The 26,277-nt window shown below is 39.8% G+C and overlaps 2 protein-coding genes across 17 annotated transcripts in view; one reads left to right on the top strand and one right to left on the bottom strand.

The window, feature by feature from the left end:
• LOC139984082 (transmembrane and coiled-coil domains protein 2-like) overlaps positions 1-26,277 on the bottom strand; it is an 84,276-nt gene that overhangs the window by 42,697 nt on the left and 15,302 nt on the right. For 13 of the 16 annotated variants that reach the window (XM_071997771.1, XM_071997774.1, XM_071997772.1 and 10 more), the window contains one exon: positions 9,728-9,844. In XM_071997771.1, coding sequence (XP_071853872.1) covers positions 9,728-9,844 — 117 coding nt within the window. Of the gene's footprint in view, positions 1-3,784; positions 4,163-6,225; positions 6,480-9,727; positions 9,845-21,913; positions 21,951-26,277 lie in introns of those variants that run through there. The other 3 variants (XM_071997779.1, XM_071997785.1, XM_071997788.1) reach the window with 3 other exon arrangements.
• LOC139984500 (uncharacterized) lies at positions 3,820-26,106 on the top strand. Its single transcript, XM_071998414.1, has 2 exons — positions 3,820-3,947; positions 23,274-26,106. Exon 2 carries the CDS (start codon positions 25,135-25,137, stop codon positions 26,104-26,106), a length of 972 nt encoding a protein of 323 aa, XP_071854515.1. The 5' UTR covers positions 3,820-3,947; positions 23,274-25,134.

The raw sequence follows: 26,277 nt of genomic DNA, 5'->3' as shown, positions 1-26,277 counted from the left end.
TAATCTCTAAATGAAATTGCTCTTCCTCTTAAGCATCATGCTTTCATATTTTTGGAGAAAAAGGGATCCCATTGAGTCATGATTCGTAACAAACACTGAGAAATGTAAAGGAGTGTTAGCTCGGTGGTTCACGTCGGTGCCTTCCAATCATAAGGTCCCCAGTTCGAGTCACTCCAAGATAAATGTATGTCGTCCAGTTGAATACAGAGTTGTTGACAAATTTTCAATTCATAATCATGGACGTTAAATAAGAATCTAAGAGACTGACTTCGGTCAGCTTGCGGCTTTGATAAGCCAATGATGGCTTCTTCGTGAGTGCTTGCAGGAGGATCTAAAATACATACATACATACAAATCAAACACGATTGAACACTATACAGTATCTATGAAATGGGATGAACTCACTGTAACAGCCAACTAAAACACCACAGGTTTAAACCTCATGTCGCCCTCAGATATTTCTGAGGCCTGCGATTAGGTTTTCAAATGCCCATTACTGCAGTCTTGTCGATTTCACGTATTTAAAGCTTTCATGGAAAACATGAAATGTCTACTTTGGGGAGTTGTATATATATGCAGCCTATGCAGGTAGGTCCTACAGCTATGATAAGGACAGAACAGATGGGCAAAGTATCCTTGGAGATTTCTAATCCTTAACTTCCCATCATTAATGTACTGTATGTGTATGTCTGTCACAGGAGTACATACAGCACAGTAGGTACATCCATTCATGTAACAGCACTTTAAACTGGTACAGTATATACGCAAGCTTCCAACATATGACACAAAACTTTTAAAAATCTGATTGATTTCTGGGGAATTATTAGAAATAAAGTCTGTATAATTGGCTAACTTGCATGCAACAGTGAGAAAATTTAATGCGCTTTATCGATATAAATTGGTTTTTGATTAAAAATGTGGATGTGGTAGAGAAATCAATAAACTACTAGTTTGAGTCATACTCTGCAGCATACATATCTATCATTCAACCACATTGCAAGCACACTATTTTTCAATTTTAAAAGAGTCTCTGAAAAAAATCATTATGCAAAAAGGTTGTTATACTTACCGGGCCAAACTACGTATAATCAATATTTTCCATGGAAATATAATGTAGTCACAAAGTAATGAAAAATAAAAAATAATAAAAAATAACAGAAGTCAAGATAGAAGAAAAAAAAATGTAATCGACCAGTGCTGACTCTGCATATTCTCTGAATTCTTTGCGCATTAAAAACCTCAATTTTGTAAATTAGAAAATAAAGAGGCAAATATGAATTTTATGCATTTTAATAAAATATTTGCCCGGGTCACAACTGTCACATGACGCTGAAATATGGCAAGTGTGCCATAGCTCTTGGAGTAATTGAATATTAGCCCAAGATTTTGATTGCATAAATTTTACTTAAAGATTATTAAAGCATGGAAAAGGAGAGAGATAAACAAAGCATTCAATTAAGTAAATGACTGGATGCAAGGAGCACACAATGGAAGTACAGTATACATAGTTCACACTGTACGTATAAGAATGTTGTATTTACAGTAATCTAAGCCAGCTAGCATATCACTCTATGTAAGAGATGGAGAAATGGCAGTATTTTCCGATGCTCCGAGCCTACATTCCTACTTTGCATGTACACGTATATTAGGCCTACAGTACTACGTACACGAATCCGGAACGGAGCTGAGTTGTCAATATAAACTGTTACTGCTGCGGCATTAATTGCACCATCTTGCGTGAGAAGAATATCTACTTTATTTGTACAGTAACTCTGGTTAGAAATTGAATTATAACACTAGATTGAAAATGAAAATGGATACAATTTTTGTTGAAAGCAAAAATTGGAACTGATATTTGCTTTTAATTTGTAATTGTAATGTAGATTAAAGTCTGCATCCAGGAACAATACCTATAATTATATTTATATGTTCTAAAATATTATTCATGCATGAAAACAAAAGTAGGATGTTTGAAATTGCTATAAATATATTATTCATGCATGAAAACAAAACTGAGATGTTTGAAATTGATATAAATATATATATTTCTCATGCATGAAAACAAAATTGAGATGGTTATAATTTATGCACTTTAACTATTAATGAGCTTGGAACAAATTTACATTTCAATGTCCATGAAATGTAATCACCAGTTACATTTGCTGCTCATTGAATTCAATTTGCCTGTGTACAGTACTTGTTTAGTTACTTGACAATTGCAATGCGCAGGGTTATCGTTAGGATGTACATAGCCATCGAACAGAAAGGTGAAACTTCATTCTTTTTAACGCTTACAAATATGAAAAATCTTAAACGGCGCTATGTACAGAAGATGAGCGATATGTAAACTGCCTCTACCTTACAGTATGTTCTTGGACCATATGAATGCAGTACTGTAGGTACTTAGCAGAAGGAAGCCTGGCAGTGACCGGAAGTACCGGTCATGGAGGGCGGACAGTGTAAGCTGCCTGTAAAGTACTGCATGTTCTTGGACCATATGAATGCAGTACTGTAGGTACTTAGCAGAAGGAAGCCCGGCAGTGACCGGAAGTGCCGGTCATGAAGGGCGCACAGTGTTTAAAAGGTTACCAGTTCATTCTAGGCACAGTAGAACGAGAGTGCTAAGGTTGTGGGGAGACAGCTAAGCGAGGAACGAAGTAAATGTGTAATGTCTGTGAACGAGATGTGTACCAGACAAGTACAAAACAAGTTATTGAGTAACGTATTACCACAGCGATTGATCGGTAAGTTTGATGAGGAGACGATACTTTTTGAACACGGTTATCCATCAAATTTTGACAACATAATAGCCCAGCCTAGTTGTTATGCAGTTACTCGATAAAGCTCCTGAAATTGTGCAACAAATTGCACTGTGAAGATTATGACGTAACAAAAGACCAAAGATATACACAGATATCTATCCTTATGTAAGGTGCTGAGTAAACAAGTCTGTCTGGCAGGAACTTTGTTTCAAGGGCACGAGTGTTTCAAGTTGACTAATAATTAATCTCAACAAGCATGGTACCAAAAGGTACAGAGGAATTTGACCTTGACCTATTGTAGCTAGCAGCAGCAGTAGCCAGATATAGATTAACAGATAAATATAGTACTGTACACAGGCTACTTGTCATCAAAAGATGAGATGCAAAATAAAATGGATAAATTTAATATAAAACAAACAAAATATAAAAATTATCAACGATAAATATAATAGTAATATATCCATCTATGTGATGGTTTAAATGGCTAAAGAAATTTTTGTGCGCAAAAATTATTTAAAAAACAATGAGTTCAGGTCAATTTTGATCCCAAACTAGCTAGATGTATACTGTACATGTATGTGTTATAATGCTATGAACATGGAATGATGTGATCAGCAAACTTGTATAACATACTGTATGACCATAGAATAACACATTTAACTTACTCCCTTGACTTTTTGTAAGTACTTCCTTGCATAAATATATATACTGTAGCTTGTGTGTTACATGACAAGTTAATATGGGTATTCACAAACTTGTATATATTTTGTGTGCAAAGACTCAACACCTAAAGCTATGCAGTTACACGAGGTATCTATAGTTGAAGTTTATTACCACCAAATGACACTCATGGTGTCAATATACCTCCTTTTAATTATTACTCGTTCTGCAAATTTACTGAGATACCGGAATCCCATCAGTTTGATTATTACATGGTCAATGTTAATGTCCAAAATTATTTTTGTTAAACACTCGACCAATATCACCAATCAAATGCAATATATTCCACACACAGTACATACCACAGTATTCCACTGCCATGGTCCGAGACATATCCCACAAATAAACCTAGATGCACAACCGGACATACAACTCTCGATCTCGACGTCATAAAGAGCAGTTTAATGCAGATCAACCCTACACAGATCAAGCCAGAACACAAGAGGTTTGAATAACCATGTCCAGGTAAATGATTCGTATATATCCCTGCAAGTTTTTGGCTATACATGCACTGAAAATGGTCTTTCCTTGCAAGGGTGTACCTGATGGTAGAGTACAGTAGGCTATACAGCTAGTACACACAATATTTATCTTGGCAATATACAGTGATTGTTGCACCACACTGTGTTTTACAGTATTTTCCTTTCAACAATCAACCCAGGAGAATTACTGCCAATATATTAGTCAGCAAGAAATTCCACCTGTGACAAGCCAAGTTCCTAGCTGCTAACTCTTTTGAACAACTTTATTCAATTATATTCAAATGCCTGTCTCTGTTGTGAGTATTACAAGTCTGTAATTCTTGACACAGTGCATGCATAAGGTACAGTATAGATTCACATTGAACCTGTGTATTAAATAGACTTGTCAATAATAGCACCATTGATAAGACCAGATTATGTGGTCCAAGGCCTGCATACATTATATTGTTACTAACAGACTATAGAAGTCTAATTCTCCCAAGGATTTAACTGTGTCGATCAATGAAGGATATACAGAGCCTGGATATAAAGAGAAATCCAGTGAGTCTGTATCCTTGTAGTTCCTGGATGGACACAATTAAACAGTACTGCACAGTCACTGTATGAGAATCACACTCACAGCTAGCCTATAGTTAAACTTAAAGGTATGCTTTTAGGAGTGTTAGCTCAGTGGTTAACGCCGGTGCCTTTCAATCATAAGGTCCCCGGTTCGAGTCACTCCCAGATTAATGTATGTCGTCCAGTTACAGAGTTGTTGACAATAATTTTGACAATTCATAATCATGGACATTAAATATGAATCTAAGAGACTGACTTCGGTCAGCTTGCGGCTTTGATAAGCCTATGAGGCTTCTTCACAAGTTCCAAGTTGCAGGATGATCTAAAGTACATGCTGTATTTGGCCTCAAATATGCTAGATATTCAAATAATATGGTCACCTTTGTCCAAATTCTTAAACTGTTTATATTACAACCTTCCAGGAAATTTTCCTCACTGGGACATTCAGTCATCTTGTGTGTTCCTTTAAAATGTCTGAGAACAATTTGGAGAGTAAAGACCTCCAGGAAATGTTTGTTTGAAAATTTCTAGCAATTATAGCGTGCTATAATTTGGGGCCTACACAGACTACACTACTATAGTACTGTACCTTTAAGCAGCTATTCTGGTGTGATTTTGATATCTTTTCTTCATGTCCTTTTGACCATATAAATCCTATAACCTACTGTACAGGTACAACGCTTATAAGCCATTGCAGTACATAGCTTGACCATACAGTCAAGTTTTCAAATCGTCCAGTAACGTACACAGTCCATACATTCAATTCTAATTTGTCATTTTATCTGCAGTGATTATTGGTACAGTAGTACACAGAAAGTGTCTGGACGACGTAATGAAGGGGATCAGTTCGATTCCCTACTATATGTGATATTTTTTACTCTCTTGAGCCAGTTGTTCAATTAACTGACCAGAATTGACAGAATTGTCTTCAAAATTACTGTACATCTGTATGGGTGAAAGAGTTAAGTCAAATTGTACCAAATGATTAATACTGTATACTGTAGATCTAAAAATCAGTCATTTCAAAATTTCATTGCAAAATCCCACACATACAGTATGTAAATAAATTCATAATGTGAACAGGTACATATGCGAACGCTTTTCAGAAGAATACTGCGCATTTGTCTTCAACGCTTCTAAAGCTATAAGCCCTATATACACCTGGATACAATCAGCCATATACCCACATATCCTGCACTGACCACATTAATTAATTTGTTGCCATATACTGTACTGTATACTTTCACGATTAACTTATAAAGTACTGTACGCATCCAATTACCAGAATGGGCGCCTTAAGGAATTAGACCTAATCAAGTTTAAATTTTATTCGCATCTCACGCCACAATTCACATCAAAGGTTTCTTCTTTTTGGTATATATGTATTTTGAATTTAGTTTGATCTCTAATTAGTCAAATTCACAGACAAATGGCTGATTTACAGTTTGATTGCAAACTTTTGAGTTCACACAAACAGTATGTGTACATGCATGTTGGTATACATACATCAAATATCATAGAGTACTACAGTAACTGTAAACATGCAATAATATATGCACGAGACTTAAACACTCGTTCAGAACTACGTTAGACACTATCCGTGCATGAATGAGTGAAATAGACCAGAGGCACTGTACAGTAGGCCTTAAAAGTACTGTACCTGTATCAACATAATTCAAAACAAGAAAAAAAAAAGCAATTACCGTTCTCAAAACAGCTCGTTAAACCTTCCCAGAAACAGGAGTCTCGCAACGGAGTCTTTTCATGCCATGTAGATATTTTCATCCCCCCATGGATATGCTCTCTTATGTGATTACGGTACAGACAAGATTAATACTGAAGCTACTGTTACAACTCGTGTATTTGTACAGTAACATTAACACTGTGTTGTACATATATGAACAGTAGTAAGCCAATATTACACATTTTTCAAGGTCTATTCATAGTAATAGTGGTTTAATTTTGACATCGCTCTGGCTGGCTGACGAATACTACGACGATCCTCGCAAACACTATGACACATCTCTGAACAGAAGCTTTATTGCCATGGAAACACCTGGGCAGTATATATATATATGCACTTCTTTGCAAATTTCATTTGATACAGGTACAGTAGATCTATATAAATTGTATGGTAATTTTTGTTGGCATATTTACAGTTGCAGCCACGCAGGGTTTGTATCATCTTATAATTGTTTAACAGCTTGATTCTGACTCATACCCCGGTCAAGGTGTGTACAAGGAATATCCTGCAATGAAAGCAGGATGTTATAACTTACTATATTAATACATTAAGTTTAACACACAGGGATAATTTTTAAAGTCCATTTCCCGGGGGATTGGGAACCGATAAAGAAACAGTGAAAATTAGTTTAAAATTTAATCCCATAAAAACTTACTGGTTTAGGGATTTATTCATGAGCTACCATTTATAAGTACCTGTCTCCATCTATTAAATTGCACTTTTACTACTGTATCTACCTAACTACATGTAGAACTGTGTACCCACTTCTGGGGCACCACCCACCCACTCACTCCTCCTTCCTATTGTACCATTCAGAAGATTCTCACTTTGTGAATTTTGACTGCATACTCTCGTTCCGAGTTTTCGCTCCCTGAGTTGCGTTTTGGTGATCACTTATTCGACCAGACTTTTTCAGGGTCAAGATTAATTCTCAGGAAATTCATTTTCTAGGAAAAGCACTGTATACTTTTCAATTTCTGCTTTTTTTTGGTTTTTTATATTTTTCTGTTTTCAGCTCCGTGGTGACAAGGGGATTACTAAGATTACAATATCCGTAGATAATTTATATTTGGGTAAAATGGTCGCAGGTCACAAGGAACTTGAGGAGAAAATCTAATGAAAAACAGGTCTTGGACCGTGCACACATTACTCGACCAAATCATTATTTAAAAATTGTCTTTTAAATTTAGTTAAGCCTATTTAATTAATATGAGTATGACTGTGAATATATCTTTAACTCTGTATAGCCCGGTGTTTGCATTGTGTGTCATTCTTTAAATCTTGATGTTTGCATTAATTACAATTCAGTTGGGGTAAATGTATCTATGTCAGTTCAAACCCGATGCTGAAACTGCCAACTTAATATTTAAATAAATTTGCATTTTAAATTATTGATCAATGTCTACAGTATATTATCAACTGCATATCTTGACTGGTTTCAAACTATTTCTGAACATGCTATAATTATAGATACCTCGACCGATACAGTATCAATTTGAATGCTTACACAATTTGAACACTGTTTCGACCGATACAGTATCAAATACAGTATCAAATTTACCCTATAACCTCCAGACTGCACACTCTGACAAGTTATACCAACTGCAGGTCACTGAATGTTAAAATGATTCATATCAAACATGCTTGGGTTGACAAGTTCCCAATTATAATTTTAAACGCTATAAATATCACACAAGTAATACTAGTTACACTGCTTCTATGCACATGTACAGTACTGTACCATGTACCCAAACCATTTTGTGCACCACTGCTATACAATATGCAATGCATGTTACCTTAATAGCTGCAGCACTGCACTAACACAGTGCACAGTAGGAAACACAGTAGCTTGCAGAGCAAGGTGAAGAGTTGAATCTTCCAACCTATTCCAGGCCAGCTACCGTATATAGCAACATTTATTACAATTTCACTTGTAATTAGTTAACAAGCTGGAGCACCACAGCCCTATTCATCATAAAACAAATTACCCGCAGTATTGTTTTATGACTCACAGATGACATGCCCCCACAGGTCTATGACATTACATGTTTACCTAGACTGGCTATGGCATTAATGATTTTCTAGTCAGTTTTGCCATTCACAGAGTTTCCCATACATGTACAAAGTGAGATATTTTCTTTGGAAACTGATGATACATTACTGGGGAGCTCATGAAATAAAAGGAGGCTGATGGTGGTGACCTTTGTTACTACTGCAGACTTGAATGTCAAAGTTGGCACATATACCGTATGCCGTGGTCATACAAGACAACTCATAGAATAATTATCCGGTGCTGCCAAGCAAAATGCTATCAATGCAAAATGGTCAGGTCCCTGTACAAGCTCAAAGATGTACAGTATGGCAGTTTTACACAGGAGCCAGTATTTTACAACCTGAAGTTCAAAGCCATTAAGTTGAGCAGTAATTTATTGCCTACAATTACAAGCATAAATGAAGAAGATCTACAATTTCAACAAGCATAAATAAAGAAGATCTAAGATTTCAAAACGAATTAATCAATGAAAATCAGGTAAAGAAGCATGGCATATTTGAGCAGAAATCTCCTTTGGGTAGCTGATTTCATTCAGCTGGGATCAGCTGGACATCAAGGTTTGAAATAGATTCAGTTTGAATGCAGTTATTTGAGATCTCATTATATACATCAGACCGACCGTATTGTTTTCTAAATTTTCTATAGACGATGAAATTAAGACTTCCACATTTGAAATCAATTATTAATTTTGATGAATTACAGTACACTTGATCTTAGCTTTAATACCAACACAAAATACTGAAAAATCAGAAACACAACTGTCAAATTATTCTCTATAGGCTACGAACTAATCAACTTTCAAGGAAGACTCAAGCATGTCATGATGATGGTCCATATATATATTTGTCATCACAAATTATTCCATAATGACCAATCCTGTTAAAATTAATAAATTTCGGTATTTTTATATCTCACCAACTGTGAACAACCATCTCTCCACTTGTATGGTACCAAAGTGGAATCTCAAGTCATTTGGTCAAAGATCGTTTTCGAATGCCGCTCCTACTCTTTGGAACTCACTTCCACTGCACATCAAGTCGGCACCCAACGTTAACATTTTCAAAAACAGACTCAAAACTAATATCTATTTTTGACTGCCTTCCCTGAGCACTAGCGCCACTGAGCATTGGTTTTCCTCTGGATATTGGAGCTATATAAATTTGCATTTATTATTATTATTTTATTGTATAGCAATCTGACCATATTGCATAGCATTTTGCGATGCGATAAGTTATTCCCTGTACAGTATATTCCTTTATGCATTATATACACCGCACTACTGTATATCTGCAACTTGAGAATGATATACCTGTTGTACTGAAGGCCTGAAGTTGGCCTGTATTAACTTGACTTCATTCAACAAATGCATGTATACATGTATGAGATTCACAGGATATAATTGCCTTACCTTGGGAAAGTTTGGAGGACACTTGAGGTGAAGCCGGTCTGCCAGAGGTGCCCTTCCTAGAGGACCCACTAAGGATGTTTTCAGCGCTTCGGCTGAGACGTCTCCCCGATGGATCACCTGTATATAGAAGTAAAAAAAAAATTATATAATAAGTAAAAACTCGGCCTTTGTATAATTGTGAATTCTCGTCGGGGCCGAAATTTTGTTGTTGTTGCTTGGCATTACCATTGATAAGGCCTTTAACTTCTAACCAAGGATCTCGCCATAACGGTGTGCCAGTGTGCGTCCTACTGATGTACAGTAAGTAGAACTGTTCTTGGCAATTCAGCTATAATGATTAATCAGGCTATTCACTTTGGTGGACCCAAGAGTTAGGAGGCAGTGCCAGACTATAAAGGTGAAGGCCAAGGGAAGGTAAAGGGAACCAGGTAGGTGATGAGGGCAGGGTTGGCATTTTCCCGGGAAAAACCTGTTTTTCCCACTAAGCGGTAAAAACCGGGAAAAACTAGTAAATACCGGTAAAAACCGCCTCCGTCTCGAAAACTATTATTACTTGTCCGTAATATGCAGGGTCATCTGTAGGCACGATATTGTTTCATGACAGGCATATGTTATTGAATATGGGAGTTTCTTAGCTTCATTTTGAGCTATTTTATCACAACCTAATTCTACTTTTTGTGGAAAAAAGAGTATTTTTCATATTGCACATGTATAGTTATTCTGTCACGATCTCTTTAGCAGTATGCATTGCCTATTGCCCAAACCATTATAGGTCTACACTGGGACACTCACCCCTCCTAAATTCTTCAGGCCTATTATGTGCTCAGACAGTTCATTCAATTAATACAGTAGGCAACAGTCTATTGAGGTGAACTTCAATCCAGGGGGCTCAATAGAAACTGCTTTGAAACTATGTAAGGCACATGGGCCCAATTAAAGTATTAAACGCACAATGGCCCTATCGAACCATTCACACAACCCAACTGTTTACCTTGATGCAAACATGGTCCAATTATTATACAACTTCATGCATGAGTTTATATATGTTTGCTCACTTTCCATGTTTTTGTGATGGTGTTGCATTATATATGTAACAAGACAATGTGACATGTATAATATGACGAACCATAGCCCTAGGAGGCACCAACAGTTTGATACTTGTCCATTCTCTAGATTATGGAATTATGCATCTCGATAGGAAAATAAAGTTGGTTGATTTGAGCATCCAATATATTATTTATTTGAATTATTTAGTCTAATCGGTAAACTCACAAAGTTATAGATCATGGCTGTTCTTTGGAAGTAACCCAACCCCCTACCATAAGATGCCATTTTCTTGTAGTTTCTATGCTCCTCCACAAGTTCCACATGAATTTTTAGGAATTCTATATAATTTGAGGTTTTTCCCATTTTTTCCCACTAATAGGTGGGAAAAACCTCCTGGTAAAAACCGGCCAACCCTGGATGAGGGATCCAAGGTCAAGGGGGAACCTTCCAGCCAAAGAATGTATTGACTTTATATGTTGATTTTGTGCCAGCAGAACTTAAGAAAGGGAGCACGGGGACTAGGGAGGGGAGATAACATATATATGGTACATTATGCCCCCTTCTAGGGGGCATAACCTTCTAGGTACTTGACTACACTGTGTGACTGTTCGGAGGTACATTGGCTCATGCATGAAACGGCTACATGTTACTAAAAATCAAAAAGGTGGGAAAAAGGATGGGTGTTTAAGTTACCATTCAGGATGTACAGCAAATTTCATGTAAAATGTCTGCACATACATAGATGACTATTATTGTCTTATCTACAACTCATTCAGTCCCAAATCTGACAACCCAAAAAGCATTTAGTTTGTACTTCACCCTAATCAACTTGTTGCTTCCTAGCGGTCAACTTTTGTTCCCAGCATAAAGACAAATTGTTCAAAAATCAACACATATACCAGTCCAAAGATAGTAACATGAGCCTTAGATGCAGGTACGGTTTCACCTGAGTACAGCTATACAGGGTCTTAATTGGCTGTAGTACTGTACTAGAAAGCTCTTCAATTCAGAAATATAAGCTGGTGGTATTTATATATCTGATGAAACAGCTAGTTGAGTGGATATGGGTAAACATGTAACTAACAACAACATACCATAAGTACTGCATGCATAACCACTGTACATGTACGAAATATAACCACCCTTGTTGGGCTACTTAAATCATTTATATTCGGTCACCATGATTCTCCAAATTAAAAATATGGTATATAGTGAAGATAATTCCAAAATTCAACTATAGTTGGGATATATCTATGAACAACAAATCGACCTAGTCTCCTAGATATAGAAACAACTGTGCACAAAAGATCCTCTAGTGCAATTTACATGTGGTAGGGAGATATGCAAGGACTGGTCACCAATTAAGTTAAGTAGGGTCGATTTAATGTACAGTGCTGAAAGGTTACCCAATGGTCTAGAGCGAATAGTGCAGTTGTGGTAAGGAGACAGGTAAGTGAGTAGAGAATCCAATGAAGGTACAAAATATAACTTGGACAAAGAATATATTCGAATGGAAATGCGCTGATATATTTTACAACACATATATACTGCAAGTTCCACATAACTCGATACGTTTGCAAAGTGCTGATAAAACTCTAGCAGCCATCCTCCTACAGATCTTGGTTTTACCAGATGAAGGGCATTGTAATAATAAGTCAGCCTTCTCAACCCACCCAGCAAATGGGTTGTGGGAGTACTGTGAATGGTAGATTTTGAAAGACGAGGGGAAGGTCACGAGAAGGTCATTGGGAGTGCAGGGCAAGAATATTACCATGTGTGTTGGTGCTATATTATCCCTCTGACACCCTCACTGTTGCTGTCTTATCCCTTTTACACCGTCACTGTTGCTGTCTTATCCCTTTGACACCGTCACTTTGCCATATCCTATCTCCTACTTTGGCACCAGCACTGGTGCTTTGCTAATCCCTTCATACTTCCATCTACCTTGAGACTTAAGAACCCATCATGATTAGCTTAATTGCAAAGACCATGTATACATCCCCCAAAATTATAAAACTTACTGGTTTATATATTTACGAGTGACCCACTTACCTGTCTCCCCACAACCTATGCACCGCATTCTACCGTGTCTAGAATGCCCTGGTAATCTTTTAACACTGTACACCCTCACTGGCCCAAATGGCCTTCCTTCATTTTGAGACCACTTTCCCACAAAGTGGCCCCTGACGCGACCTCGGGGAGGGTGGCGGGTAAACCCTGCCACCCGCCGAGCTCGCCGAGAAGGAAAAATCTAACGCTAACAAAGACTGCTGACGCCTCCAGGCGGAGGGTGGAGCCCACCCTGAACAGTCGGGGTGGGGGTCCGCCCTCCGTCACCCCGTAGGCGTGCCTCCCCCTACACTTCCAGAGGCCTAATTGAACAAGGGGACGAGGCCCATACTACCTTAGATGGAAAGAGTAACCTGGTAAACCGAACTAAGGAAACAACACCCACCGATAGACAAGTAGCCGCAGGCGACCCAGGGGGTGGCGATGTCTATCGACGAAACGCGAGGAGTCATGAGTCAGGTCGAACGACCGCTCCCCCGTCCGGCTGCGTCCCACCTCCCTCGGGGGAGGGTGGCGGGAAATGGAGACAGGTAAGTGGGTCACTCGTAAATATATAAACCAGTAAGTTTTATAATATTTACTTCGTTCCCCACTTACCTGTCTCCCCACAACCTATGCACCGAGTGGCACTGTCCGATGGTGGGAGGCCCGAGGGGTGGGACCCCCGGAGCTCGTATCATCGAGCGACCAAAGCCAAATCGGCCTGTGATATGTCCGATAAGTAGCAGGCGACGAAGCGATTGGAGTCTTCCACGCCGTCGTCTTGCAGATGTCCACTATTGGAAAACCTGCGAACAGGGCTGTAGAAGCAGTGAAACCCCTGCTGTTGTGAGCCATGGATCTGCCTGGACCTGTAGCCAGAGGGCGGACGGCTTCCACCAAACAGCGGGACAAGGTATCCTCCCAGGCTGCTGAGTGGGGCACTCGAAGGAGGAAGAACAGAGATGTCGAAGTACCCAAGAGATCTTGTGTTCTGTTGAGGTACCACTTCAGTGCCCTAATGGGAAACCATACTGTAGTCTGTCCTCGGGGATCAAAGAGAAGGTCTTGATCTCTGGGATGATGATGTCTCCCGGTAGGAGAGCCCAAACCTGGTTCTAGCGAAGAAGGAGGGGTCGAGAACTATCAGCACCCCACAAACCGTAGGACTGAAGGCACCTTAGTCAAGGCGAGCCGTTGCTGCCTGGCGTGGAGCCGTAGGGGAAGCCCCTGATGGAAGGCGGCAACAGCCGAACGAAAGTTTTTGATCGTCTAAACCCTGCCTCCCTTTTTGGAACAGTGTGGGTAAGGAGTCGGCGATCAAGGTTAGAAAGGCCATGGTAGGCAGAGTCTGTCTCGTTCGGCATACTCCGAATCTCCGTAGGCAGAAAACGTAAGTACCAAGGTTGTTCTCACTCTGGCGGCCAAAGTCCTTTCTGTCTAAGGAAACACCAATTTCCAGGCACCTAATTGTAGGCCCTTGCTGCCCGGGTGAGCCAGCGCCCCGTCTATGGGACAACCGACTGTGGTTTGTCCGGCAGGATCGCTGGCTCGTCCGCTAGGAGCTGGATAACTTTTGCCCGAACCGGGGTCAGCGGGGCCACTATGATGGCTGACCATGCCAAGAGGGGGAAGATGTAAGCTTCCGGTCCATTTCGCGACAGGGACCTGGCGTTATGTGGAAGGCCTGCGGGTGGGCCGCCTGAACAAAGATGAGCAGCCCATTGTTGCCCTGTGTCGCAATCAGGTCTATCAGGGGTCTGCTGAACATGTGGAAAAACCTACTTCCTGTTCGTTGCAAAAGGGTCCACTCGTCAGGGTGGAGCTGTCCCCTGGGCAGAGCATCGGCCATCACATTCTCCTTTCTGGCTATCTGAAAGACTTGTAGGGCCATGCCAGACTCTGTAGCTGTGGTGAGGGTCTCCCTTGCCAGACGGCAATATCTCTCTGACCTGGAGCCACCATGTCTGTTGACGTAGCTACAGTATGTTACCACCGTCGTGTTGTCTGAGAGGATGGTAGTCAAAAGCCCCGTACCTGGGCGCCGGAGGGCTCCAGAGAGCCCAACCCTGTGTATCTGCTGCTAAAGAAGTCAAAGACAGCGGCCTGCTTGGTGACCTTGTTAGCGCTTGCAGGACAGCCGCACTCGCAGTACTGATTCAGTACCACAGTACCGTTGATGACTCCTTCAGTTATCAACCCGTTGCAATCAGAAAACTCTGAAGAAAAGGAATGTCCTGATGATGCTAAGCTGTACCCTGTAGGGAGGTTTAATGGAGGTTCTTTCCATGCTAAAAAATATTAATCATAATATTGGGGAAAGAAAAGGCGTAGACCTATTGAAAGATAATGATGCCTGAGGCGCCTAACAATATTACTCCGGTCAACGAAAACCTGTCAAGCATAGAGACAAGTATCTTCTGGATGGGAAGCTGCACTGACGAAAAAGTGCCTTGCCCAAGGAAACAACTGAATGATCCGGCCAGGACTCAAACCCGCAAGCCTTAGATCACCAGTCCACTGCCTTCACCACTTGACCACAGTACTCTCTAAAAATGAGTACTGAAGGTACAGAATCTCACTCTCCTGAGTGAGTACAGAATCTTAAACAATGCTACCCTGCTACAAAAAATGAGACTGAGTACTGAATGGATAGTTTGCTTCATCAGAATCTTAAACAAAGCTACAATGCTACTGTTTATGTGACTCCTACAATTATATGTATGTATTTAAGAACGTATTTAGGATCATCCTGCAAGTAGGAACATGAGAAGAAGCCTCACTGGCTTAACCAAGCTGCAAGCTGACTGAAGTCAGTCTCTTACATACAAATTTAACGTCCATGATTATGAAAAGTCAACAACTCTGTAGCTGGACAACATACACTAATCTTGGGGTGGCCTGAATCGGGGACCTTATGACTGAAAGGCTTTAACCCTGAGCTAACTGAGCTATAGACCTACTCATCAGAAACAAACTCCCAACAGGGGCTGTGAAGATGGTGAGAGGGTGGGTTTGTAGAAAATCCACCTCATAAATCCCTGGCTGCTTAACGGAGCCCGGGGAGTTACTCAGCAAACACAAAAGCGTTACTAAGCATGTAGTGTTTTGTTATGACAACGTTATTAGTGGTGTAAGAGGTAAGTCACCGAAAACGTTTTCAGGCTCATATTTCAAAACGATTTACGTTAAGACATTAATATAACATTAATACAACATTAATATCTCATAGAAACGTTATGTCGACGTTTTTACCACACCACATTTAACGTAATAAACACGTAATAAATGTTATGATAACGTACCCGTTACTCCTCAAATCTCTCCATGTCGAGACGTGTCCATTTCGTAGTGTAGTACAGTAGAAGTATCCAACTTCCTATTGAAACCACCTAGCGCATAGCCACGACTAGGCTATCAGGTGCTACGAAATGCAACTGTGCTTAAAATGTCGGAACATCGAACATTATTCACGAAGCGCATACTGTATGCTCGGAGCGCGTTAGCGCTTGTACCTCTTGTTGGGGTTTTATCCTACCCCTTTTCCAACTTACTACTAACGCGTTTGTCTTGGAAATTCACCCAAAAAATAGAGAGAGAGGTTTATTCCATGGGATCGCTCACGTAGTCGACAGCTCGTTGCAGCAAACGTTGAGCTTACACGTGTCAATCCAGGTGACTGCTTGGCCCCCCTCCTCTCATAACAAATACACAGCGCGGGAATATTGTCTTGGCAGTTTGCCAAGACTCTTGGAAGGCTTCGTTTTCCTGGCACTTTGCCAAGCTTCGAGAACGTTCTCTTCTTGGCAGGTTGCCAAGGTACTAAGTAACGAGACTGTACTAGAATCGCTTCAGTTTGCGCCTTTTAACATGCTCTGGAGGGGGTTCCACCAGTGTTTTAAACAACAAAACAAGCAAGGTTTCAAACCTAGACATATGGCGATGAATTATAACGAGAGAGAAATATAATTAGCGAGGAGAATATGACCCATGAATGCACAGGAAATCTATGTCATGTCCTGGTTTCTGCTGGTGCTCATTAAACACACATTCGGGATGTGTAATAATAAATGGTGTAGCGATTGCAGTGTCTTTCCGCAATTGATTCGAACCTGTCGTCGCAGCTCAAGCTGCTAGTTCCGGGGGGCAACACTCCCCTGATGAAAGAGACTCTTCCCCCTCTTGGAGGCGGGATTAACTTTGAGGCTGGGGATAAGTATATCTCCGTTTGCCGTGGGGACCTCGCTCCAGCCGGCTTTCCTTCCGGATTGGGCGTTTGCCCTTACTACCCCGTTCTGGGGGCCCAGCAGTTGTTGAACTCATCGGTTCCCGGCTCCGGGACCGACTCCTGGGATCCGGAGTGGAACCTCGGTTCCGCACTCCCTGTGAGGTCTCGCTGGACCCGTGGTCTCGTCGGACCCGGGCCCCCGGAGCCCATCTCCGGGTACCACTCCTCTCGACCCGGACATTCTGTCCATTCCGGTCGGAATTTCAAATGGGCTATTTATTGGCCTTGAGCCTTGCCCTTGCCTTCCCCCTTGGTCATAGAATCCGGACGGTGCCGGGACCTTGGGGGGCAATATCTCTTTCTCCTCTCTCTCTCTCCTCCGGCCTCTCTCGCCGGACTCGGGCTCCCGGAGCCTATCTCTGTGTGCGTACCATGCCGGGTACCACTCTCCTCGACCCGGACATTCCGTCCGTTCCGGTCGGAACTTCTAAAGGGCTTTTTATTGGCCTTGAGCCTAGCCTTCCTTGGGTCGGAGGGGAACGTCTGTTCCGGGCTCCTTCTGAGGTCTCGCCGGACCCTGGCTCTCCGGAGCCCCTCTCTTTGCGCGCACCACAACGGGTGCCGCTCTCTGCGACCCGGACGGACTGTCCGCTCTGGCCGTCTTTGTCATGGGCTTTTGGTTGGCCTTGAGCCTTGCCCTTGCCCTAGCCCTTGGTGATACATCCGGACAACGCCGGCACCTTGGGTGGCAAATCTGCATCTCTCTCTCTCTCACATGGGCTTTTGGTTGGCCTTGAGCCTTGCCCTTGCCCTAGCCCTTGGTTGTACATCCGGACAACGCCGGCACCTTGGGTGGCAAATCTCCATCTCTCTCTCTCTCTTCTCCGGCCCTCTCCTGGCCTCTCTCCATCTCAACTCCCACCAACTCTCTCACTTCCTCTTCATCTCCTGTCTCTCCTCCGATTCCCTCCAGGGGAACTGTGGGTTCGGTGATAGATCTAACCTGTCCCGGCCTGCTAGCCAGGTGTCGATGTGCTGCCACTGTCTGGTGAAAACAAAACAGACTAGACAGAGGTCTCGGAACAGTTCACACATTTAAGGTGGCTTCGAGACATGTCTGAGAAACCCACGTTAAGGAGAGACTAACGGCAAATAGTCTAACGTATCAAACGGAACGACTATAAGGAGGAAGTAGGGTGGGAGTATGCTAACAGAGAGTAAAGTTACGTGACAAAAACAACGCGCCCCGCTAGAGGCTCGCGGCTTACAAGGTACGCTACAATAGTGAAAAACTTCCCACACTTAGAAGCGAACACGTAACTAGAATACATGAAGGAAAAGGACGAAGCATGTATACAAGGGAGAGAACCCCTCTATCCGCGTACAGAGCGGGAAGGGAGGAACAAGGCTACGAGATACGCCCCAAGTGAAAACTCCCGACACTTAGGAGGTGCACGAGTAGCGAAACCCATGGAGAACATGAAAATATGTACAAATATATGAAGGTTCAAACAAGAACAACAACAACGTAATCGAACCGCCTAGTATTGGATAGGAGTTCGCGGCATACAAGATACGTTACAAGGAGAAACACTTCCGACATATGGAAGCAACGTAACTAAACATATATGCATTGAAAACTTGTAAAAGGACGAAACATGTATATAAGGGAGAGAACCCCCTAACCGCGAACCAGCGGAGGGGGGAACAAGGCTACGAGGTACACCCCAAGTCATGAGACTCAGGGAGCGCACGTAGCAACAACTGGAGGAAACATGAAAATATACAACAATATATGAAATCAAGGATACTCCCGTCTTAACATGAAAAACAACGAAACGAGCCGACTATCTCGACTAGTTAGGAGATATCGGAACGTGGCTACAACTACGCTACAAAAGTGAAAACCCACACTGAAAGCGTAAAAATTAACGAAGTACATGAAAGCAAAACATCTTATGCTAAGTAAGAAAAGCTGAAACACATGTACATACGGAAAAACATGCCTATCCGCGTAAACAAGGCGGTATAGGCAACGCTACAAATTACGCTACAAGGGGAAAACCCACACCAAAGCGTAAGAAGTAACGAAGGTACATGAAACAAGCAAACATATTATCTTTTAAAGTAAGAAAAGCTGAAACATGTACATACGAAAATATATGCCTATCCGCGTAAACAAGGCGGTATAGGCAACGAACGAAGTAGTCTCGCAGAGCTACTACCTGTTACCCTAAAAACGTTACGTAAGAAAAAACGAACGCATGGGCGAGAGTGTACACTAAAAACAGCCCCCAAAAACACCCTTCCCTACAAGAAAAGGATACTTATCAGGCTGGAAAAGATCCTTGGAAGTGCAGAAGTCCTGATAGGAAACTTCTAGAGTATAAATCCAAGGTAATCCGGGCGAATTTCGCGAAAATTTTTCAAACTCCGAAAAACACATTGAGACACTTTGTGGGTAGAAAAATGAAGGGAGGCCATTTGGGCCAGTGAGGGTGTACAGTGTTAAAAGATTACCAGGGCATTCTAGACACGGTAGAATGCGGTGCATAGGTTGTGGGGAGACAGGTAAGTGGGGAACGAAGTAAATCACACTTTCTCATGTATTTACCACATACACACACATGTGTACAGTTCATACAGTACAGTAGGTCTATGCTTGCAGCTATAGTAAAAGTACAGTATAGTATGTCGAACATAGGGTGCATATGAATTATGTTCCAGTGGGATTAAAATTACGACTGGATGGAAGTCATAAAAGTAGTAAATATACCTCAAATGACTACATGGGCTCTAATAGAGGTAACTGCAATGGCAGATATATAGCCACAAAAACAGAGCCTTTCATCTCGGTGGCGTGTGAGAGGCGGGTGTGTTTACATTACAGTATTCCCTCAGAAGATTTAAAGAATCTGTCACCACATGACGTCACTCGTCAGAGGCGGCAAAGAAGGGCATTTTTTTTACCGCAAGGGAAGTTCATGTTAAAATCTTGCATCATCAGCCATCGAGCCTACTCAACGATATCGTTGGGGAGATGTTTCTCAGGTCCAAAGATGTTTGGATTGTAGGAGAATGGACAGGAAGGGGGGGGGGGTGCTGGGCGGGATACCATCAGCCTAGCTCAACTGTCTTGATGACAATATTTGTATATTTCACCATTTCAATCCCAATTCTAACATGCAAAGAAGTCTACTGTATATATTGCTTAAGCCATCAAATGTGAGAGTGTTTGAATCTAAGCAGCTAAGTGTTGATGTGTTTTGCAGATGACCTTCTCCCGACTTGTAACATTTCTCTTCCGAGGACATTAATTATGCAACAACCAGCAAAGATCTCCATTAGCTAGGTCCCTGCTCTAATGTATTTATTGGTGAAAAGAACATTTTGAACTTGAAGTTACATGAAAGCAAGCGACTATATCGGATCTGAAGGACGAAATGATAAGCTACATCATTGTATAATTAAAGTGAGATATAAATTCTTTCAAACTTTGATCATGACCTCTGTTAAAATATGATCAAGGTTTTTTCCCCATGCATGAACGACCTGGTTTCAAAAACACACTTTATCTGTCAGTAAATTTTGACAGCGTGTAATTCAAGTCGAATATTATCGCAATAAGTCGGGTGCGTCTAAAGTACCCTTCACATATGTGAAAAATGCTGGCATAGATATCTCAAAGCGTTTATCACAGTCTTACATTTTAACATGTCAAAAGGACATTTGCCACTGAATGAGTATCTGCTGTGCGCTCATACAGTAGTTGCTGAAATCCAGCAGCAAGTGATATCTCTTGTGCGGGTCACTTTGTTACCTTCAGTATTAACTTATAGGACGGTACACACACTGTACTGTAGTTTGATACTGTTGCAGTGAAGTGTGAACTATTTCTATCAAGTTCCATGTTTTCAGATACTGTATGACACACCCACAAAAGGAATCTATGATGTCTTGGATCGACACCAGCTTTTAATTCATACTGTAACTCCTAACCTTTTTGATTTGGGTATTTGCGAACGACAAGGCTTACAAGTCTCCTTCTTACAGTATACATGCAAATGTTCTAGCTAGGCTACAGAAGTTGGTAACATTTGCACTGTATGCACCCTCACCGATGCAAATGTACTACGTAGCTAGCCTACGGAAGTTGGTAACATATTTAGCAAGTCTGTATGCACCCTCACTGATGCATATGTACTAAGTAGCTAGCTTACGGAAGTTGGTAATATATATATTTAGAACTGCATGCACCTTCATGCACCTGCATGCACCTTCATTCATGCAAATGTAACTGGATAGTCCAACATGTTCTGTTAGTTCACCACATATGAAGTTGTGAGGAGACAGGAAATCGAGAAATGAAGTAAATGAACGATTGTACGGTTTACTGTTTTATAATCATTAGGCCTGCTCAAAATGTTAAAAGGTATGTACATTAATCATATTATTTATCCTCTGAGCTACTTTCTACAGTCAGTTTACAGTTTTGAAACATGCAAACTTTTTTCTCGATCCTAAGAATTATTCAACGAATGACCATACGGACAAATCAGGGCCAATGGCATGCATCCAATTTGGACGAGAAAATAATATTCATGAATATTCATGAGTCTTATATACTGTCTTCCTATATCATGCAGCTCAAACAGTTCCCAATATTTATATTGCTCCATACTGATGCTTTCAAGCACAGCTTGAAAGTACCCCTTTATATCAATAATCGTCCCAACTGGGTGCAACTCTCTCACCCTATTATCGCATGTCTGCTTATTTGTATTAACGAGTATATACATCGGAAAGGAAACGCAGTTGCCATGGACAAAACTCCTCCACAGGTATCCAAGGTCACAACTTACCTGCAATTACAGTACTGTACATGTACAACCTAGTATTGTGCTACACATATATACCGCACAGAATATACACAAGAGACTGATCGACTGAGTTATCACCAGTTGTTCTTTTGCACTCAGATACTGTAAGTATGTCTCAATTAAGAATTATTTCACATTAATGAAGGTACATAGCTTCATTATAATATCCACTTTCAGAGTATAAATCCAGGATTCCTTGATTTCGTTCAGCTTCGTAAGAAGTTAGAATGCAACACACAATGTACGCCTTTTCAGTTTCGTCAAGATATATATCCGAGTTTGCAAAGTACAGCACCCTTGATGTTTTTATGGAGTGTTCCTTTGACTTACTCCAACAGATACATATGGTGCTAGATCTTCATGTACTGTTTTAACATACAGTATGATTCCCATGTATCCAACATTCACAAATGGTATATATTTAATGGCTATTGTTTAAATATATACTTGCTGTAAAGTTAACTGCTGTTTGCTCACTATAATACACATCATAACAAGTAGAACTGTGTAAACAAAAACACAGATATGAGCAGCTCAAACGTATCCCAAGAATAATAAATCTATATGATCCAAGGTCAACAGCTAGAGAATAGGGTCTATTAATCTGCCCCGATCGATCAACTATGGTCCAAATACATTTACAGTAGTACATTCAGAAATACAGTTAGACATAAATGTTATATCCAAATTGTATGTGTAAAACTGTAGGATAAGAAACACCTTCTAACATTCATTAAATGCATCTGGTACAAAGAAATTTATTAAATATTACCTCAATTAATTTCCCGCCAGATTTTTGGGTGTTGCAATATGCCACGAGAAAAGCAAATATTTGCGTTCAAAGTTTGATCAAGCATGTACCATGCACATGCGGGATTCCTACATTATATCACATGTATGATTGTTCCAATTAAAACTCAAAATTTATTGAGATACCTTTATATATATTACATATACCTGAATATTCATGAATGATTCTTTAACCTGGGTGAACAGTGCTAAGAAAGTTACCTATTCACTATAGACCAGGGGTGGGCAACCTTTTTGAAAGAATGGGCCAGATATAAGGAGTGAAAAATTGACTGGGCCGCACCTAACCAACGACCTGCTTTTGATTTCAAACTTTGATTCCAAGTACTTTCAAGCAATACTGTAGGTGTGTGTACTTAATCTGTATTCACAAAAACATAATGTCAACACAGTACAGTTGATAATTAATGGGGATAATACGCCTACCTGACAGTGTTCATCATTAGTGCTGATAAATTCTAAGCAGCTAGCTCGTTTTTTGTGATGATGTAAAATAGATTGATATTTTTCTCTTTCTTGAGACATCTCACAGGCTGCAAAAAAAATCACTGGCGGGCCGCATGTGACCTGTGGGCCGTAGTTTGCCCACCCAGCTATAAACAGACTAGAGCAAGAGTGCTGAGGTTGTGAGGAGACAGGTAAGCAAAAAAGCAGAAGTAAATGTACAGAAGAATTCGTGTCCCACAGAATTCGTGTCCCACATATTGAATGCATCAGTTTATGCTAGCTACAGTAGCTTTCAATGGTACGCCTTCGACAATAAAGTTTTCAATCTATGAATGCCCTTATGACTTAAAGGTAAAGATGAATTTCTCTGTTGAATCTGTTCCTTTTTTCATGCCATTATTTTCAGTGTTTCCATATTAAATGAAACCTAACATATAATAGTAAATCCTCCTTATTTCATAAGGTGCTCACAAATTAAAACTGTTTGAGTTAATACAAACAGCCCCAGGCTTGCTCGTTCTTCTGTGTATGTACAGTTAATTTTGAGCTGAATGTGCTAGGCTGGTGTGCTACTGGAATACAACATGAATGGAATTTCAGACAAGGCAAGGCACATTGAAATATAATCTTTTACTGCATTGGGGAAAATACAAAAAAAACTATCATATATATATGGTTTAATTGTACATTTATGACCAAAATAGCATAAAGGTGAGCAAATAACAAATTTTATCGTCAACTTAATCACTCTTTACCGAAAACGGTTCCTTTGTATTCATTTGAGTCCTTTTGAACTAAAGTTATACTTTTTGTTATTATCTCAGATTAATTGTTCTTCTGTTCACTGATAATCATAAATGATATCATAAATAAACAAAATGATCACAATTACTGTACCACCTATCAAGAATGTTACTAAAATGTCTCACATCAATGACTTATAAATTATGCAAATTCAAAATTAAGCAAATAAATCATTTTATCGTCAATGTAATGTTCAGTCTTTACCGACAACTGTTTCTAGTTGTATTCCTTTGAGTCCTTTTGGACTCAAGGTTATACTTTTTGTTATTACAGTATCTCTTAAAATTGTTCTTCTGTTCACTGATAATCATAAATGATATCATAAAGAAACAAAAATATCACCATTACTGTACCACGGTAGTACCACCAATAAAAAATGTTACTAATATGTCTCACATCAATGACTAATAAATTATGCAAATTCATTAAAGTTATCTAAAGAAAGAACAGGAACTGGCAGTAATTGCAAAAAAAACCCACAGGCAACCATGACATAACATTTTTTTTGTATAAATAGCTCAGTATAATGCTAAATGGCAATGTATGACAGCGCAGCTTAGTACTGTAGACTATAAAACGGTAAGCTGTACTTGAACAAACCACTCTCACAGCATGGCTAGAAATTATCAGCAAATAATCAGCAAATAAATTCAGAGCTGTCTGTACTGCTGCTATCAGCAGCTGATAGGTGGCACTGAACACAACAGTTATCTTGCACTTCTAATTAACTACCTAAATCCTCTGCAGGCACTCACACACCTGCGACTCTACATGCACTTTAGTCAAAAACTCATACAATATATATACATTAATACTAACAACTGAGGTACAGTAAAGGGATTTCTGGTTTTCACTGTTTTTTTTGTTTTAATTTTTCTTTCTTTATATTTTTTTATATATAATTATCTCTATATGAATTCAGAGTTAAAGCTGTTGGTCATCTTAACGCTTTATTTTATTTGCTCCAACATTCTCGTGCATATACTTTATCAGAACAGTATTGGAACCAGTGAGCTTCTTTTTCACTGTTTTCCATTTTCCAGTCAGTTTTTCCATTGTCACTTTATGTCTTCTTCAATCTCTAGATTTACTACGCCCAAAGGAGCTTTATCAACTCGACAGGGACATATCCTTACACACACATGTACAGTATCCCTACACTCACATACACAGACACATCTCTACACAAACATATATCCCTACACACAAATATATATCCCTACAAACACATACTGTATATCCCTTCACACACATCCCTAAAAACACATATCTTAACACACATATCCCTACAAAGACATATCCCTATATATACACACATATATCCCTATACACACATATATCCGTCTATACACACATATCCCTTCACACTTATATATCACTACACATATATCCCTACATATATATATATATCTCTACACACATCCCTAAAAACACATATCTTAACACACATATCTCTACAAAGACATATCCCTATATATACACACATATATCCCTATACACACATATATCCCTATATACACATATCCCTTCACACTTATATATCACTACACATATATCCCTACATACATATATATATCTCTACACACATCCCTAAAAACACATATCTTAACACACATATCTCTACAAAGACATATCCCTATATATACACACATATATCCCTATACACACATATATCCCTATATACACATATCCCTTCACACTTATATATCACTACACATATATCCCTACATACATATATATATCTCTACACATCCCTAAAAACACATATCTTAACACACATATCTCTACAAAGACATATCCCTATATATACACACATATATCCCTATACACACATATATCCCTATATACACACATATCCCTTCACACTTATATATCACTACACATATATCCCTACATATATATATATATCTCTACACACATCCCTAAAAACACATATCTTAACACACATATCTCTACAAAGACATATCCCTATATATACACACATATATCCCTATACACACATATATCCCTATATACACATATCCCTTCACACTTATATATCACTACACATATATCCCTACATACATACATATATCCCTTCACACACATCCCTAAAAACACATACAGTATCTTAACACACATATCCCTACAAAGACATATCCCTATATACACACACATATATCCCTATACACACATATATACACATACACACATATCCCTTCACACTTATATATCACTACACATATATCCCTACATACATATATATATCTCTACACACATCCCTAAAAACACATATCTTAACACAC

This window comes from Apostichopus japonicus, chromosome 17, assembly GCF_037975245.1.
Source record: "Apostichopus japonicus isolate 1M-3 chromosome 17, ASM3797524v1, whole genome shotgun sequence".
NCBI lineage: Eukaryota > Metazoa > Echinodermata > Holothuroidea > Aspidochirotida > Stichopodidae > Apostichopus > Apostichopus japonicus.
The sequence above is the reverse complement of the archived record's forward strand: the minus strand, read 5'-3'. Positions and strand labels throughout refer to the sequence as shown.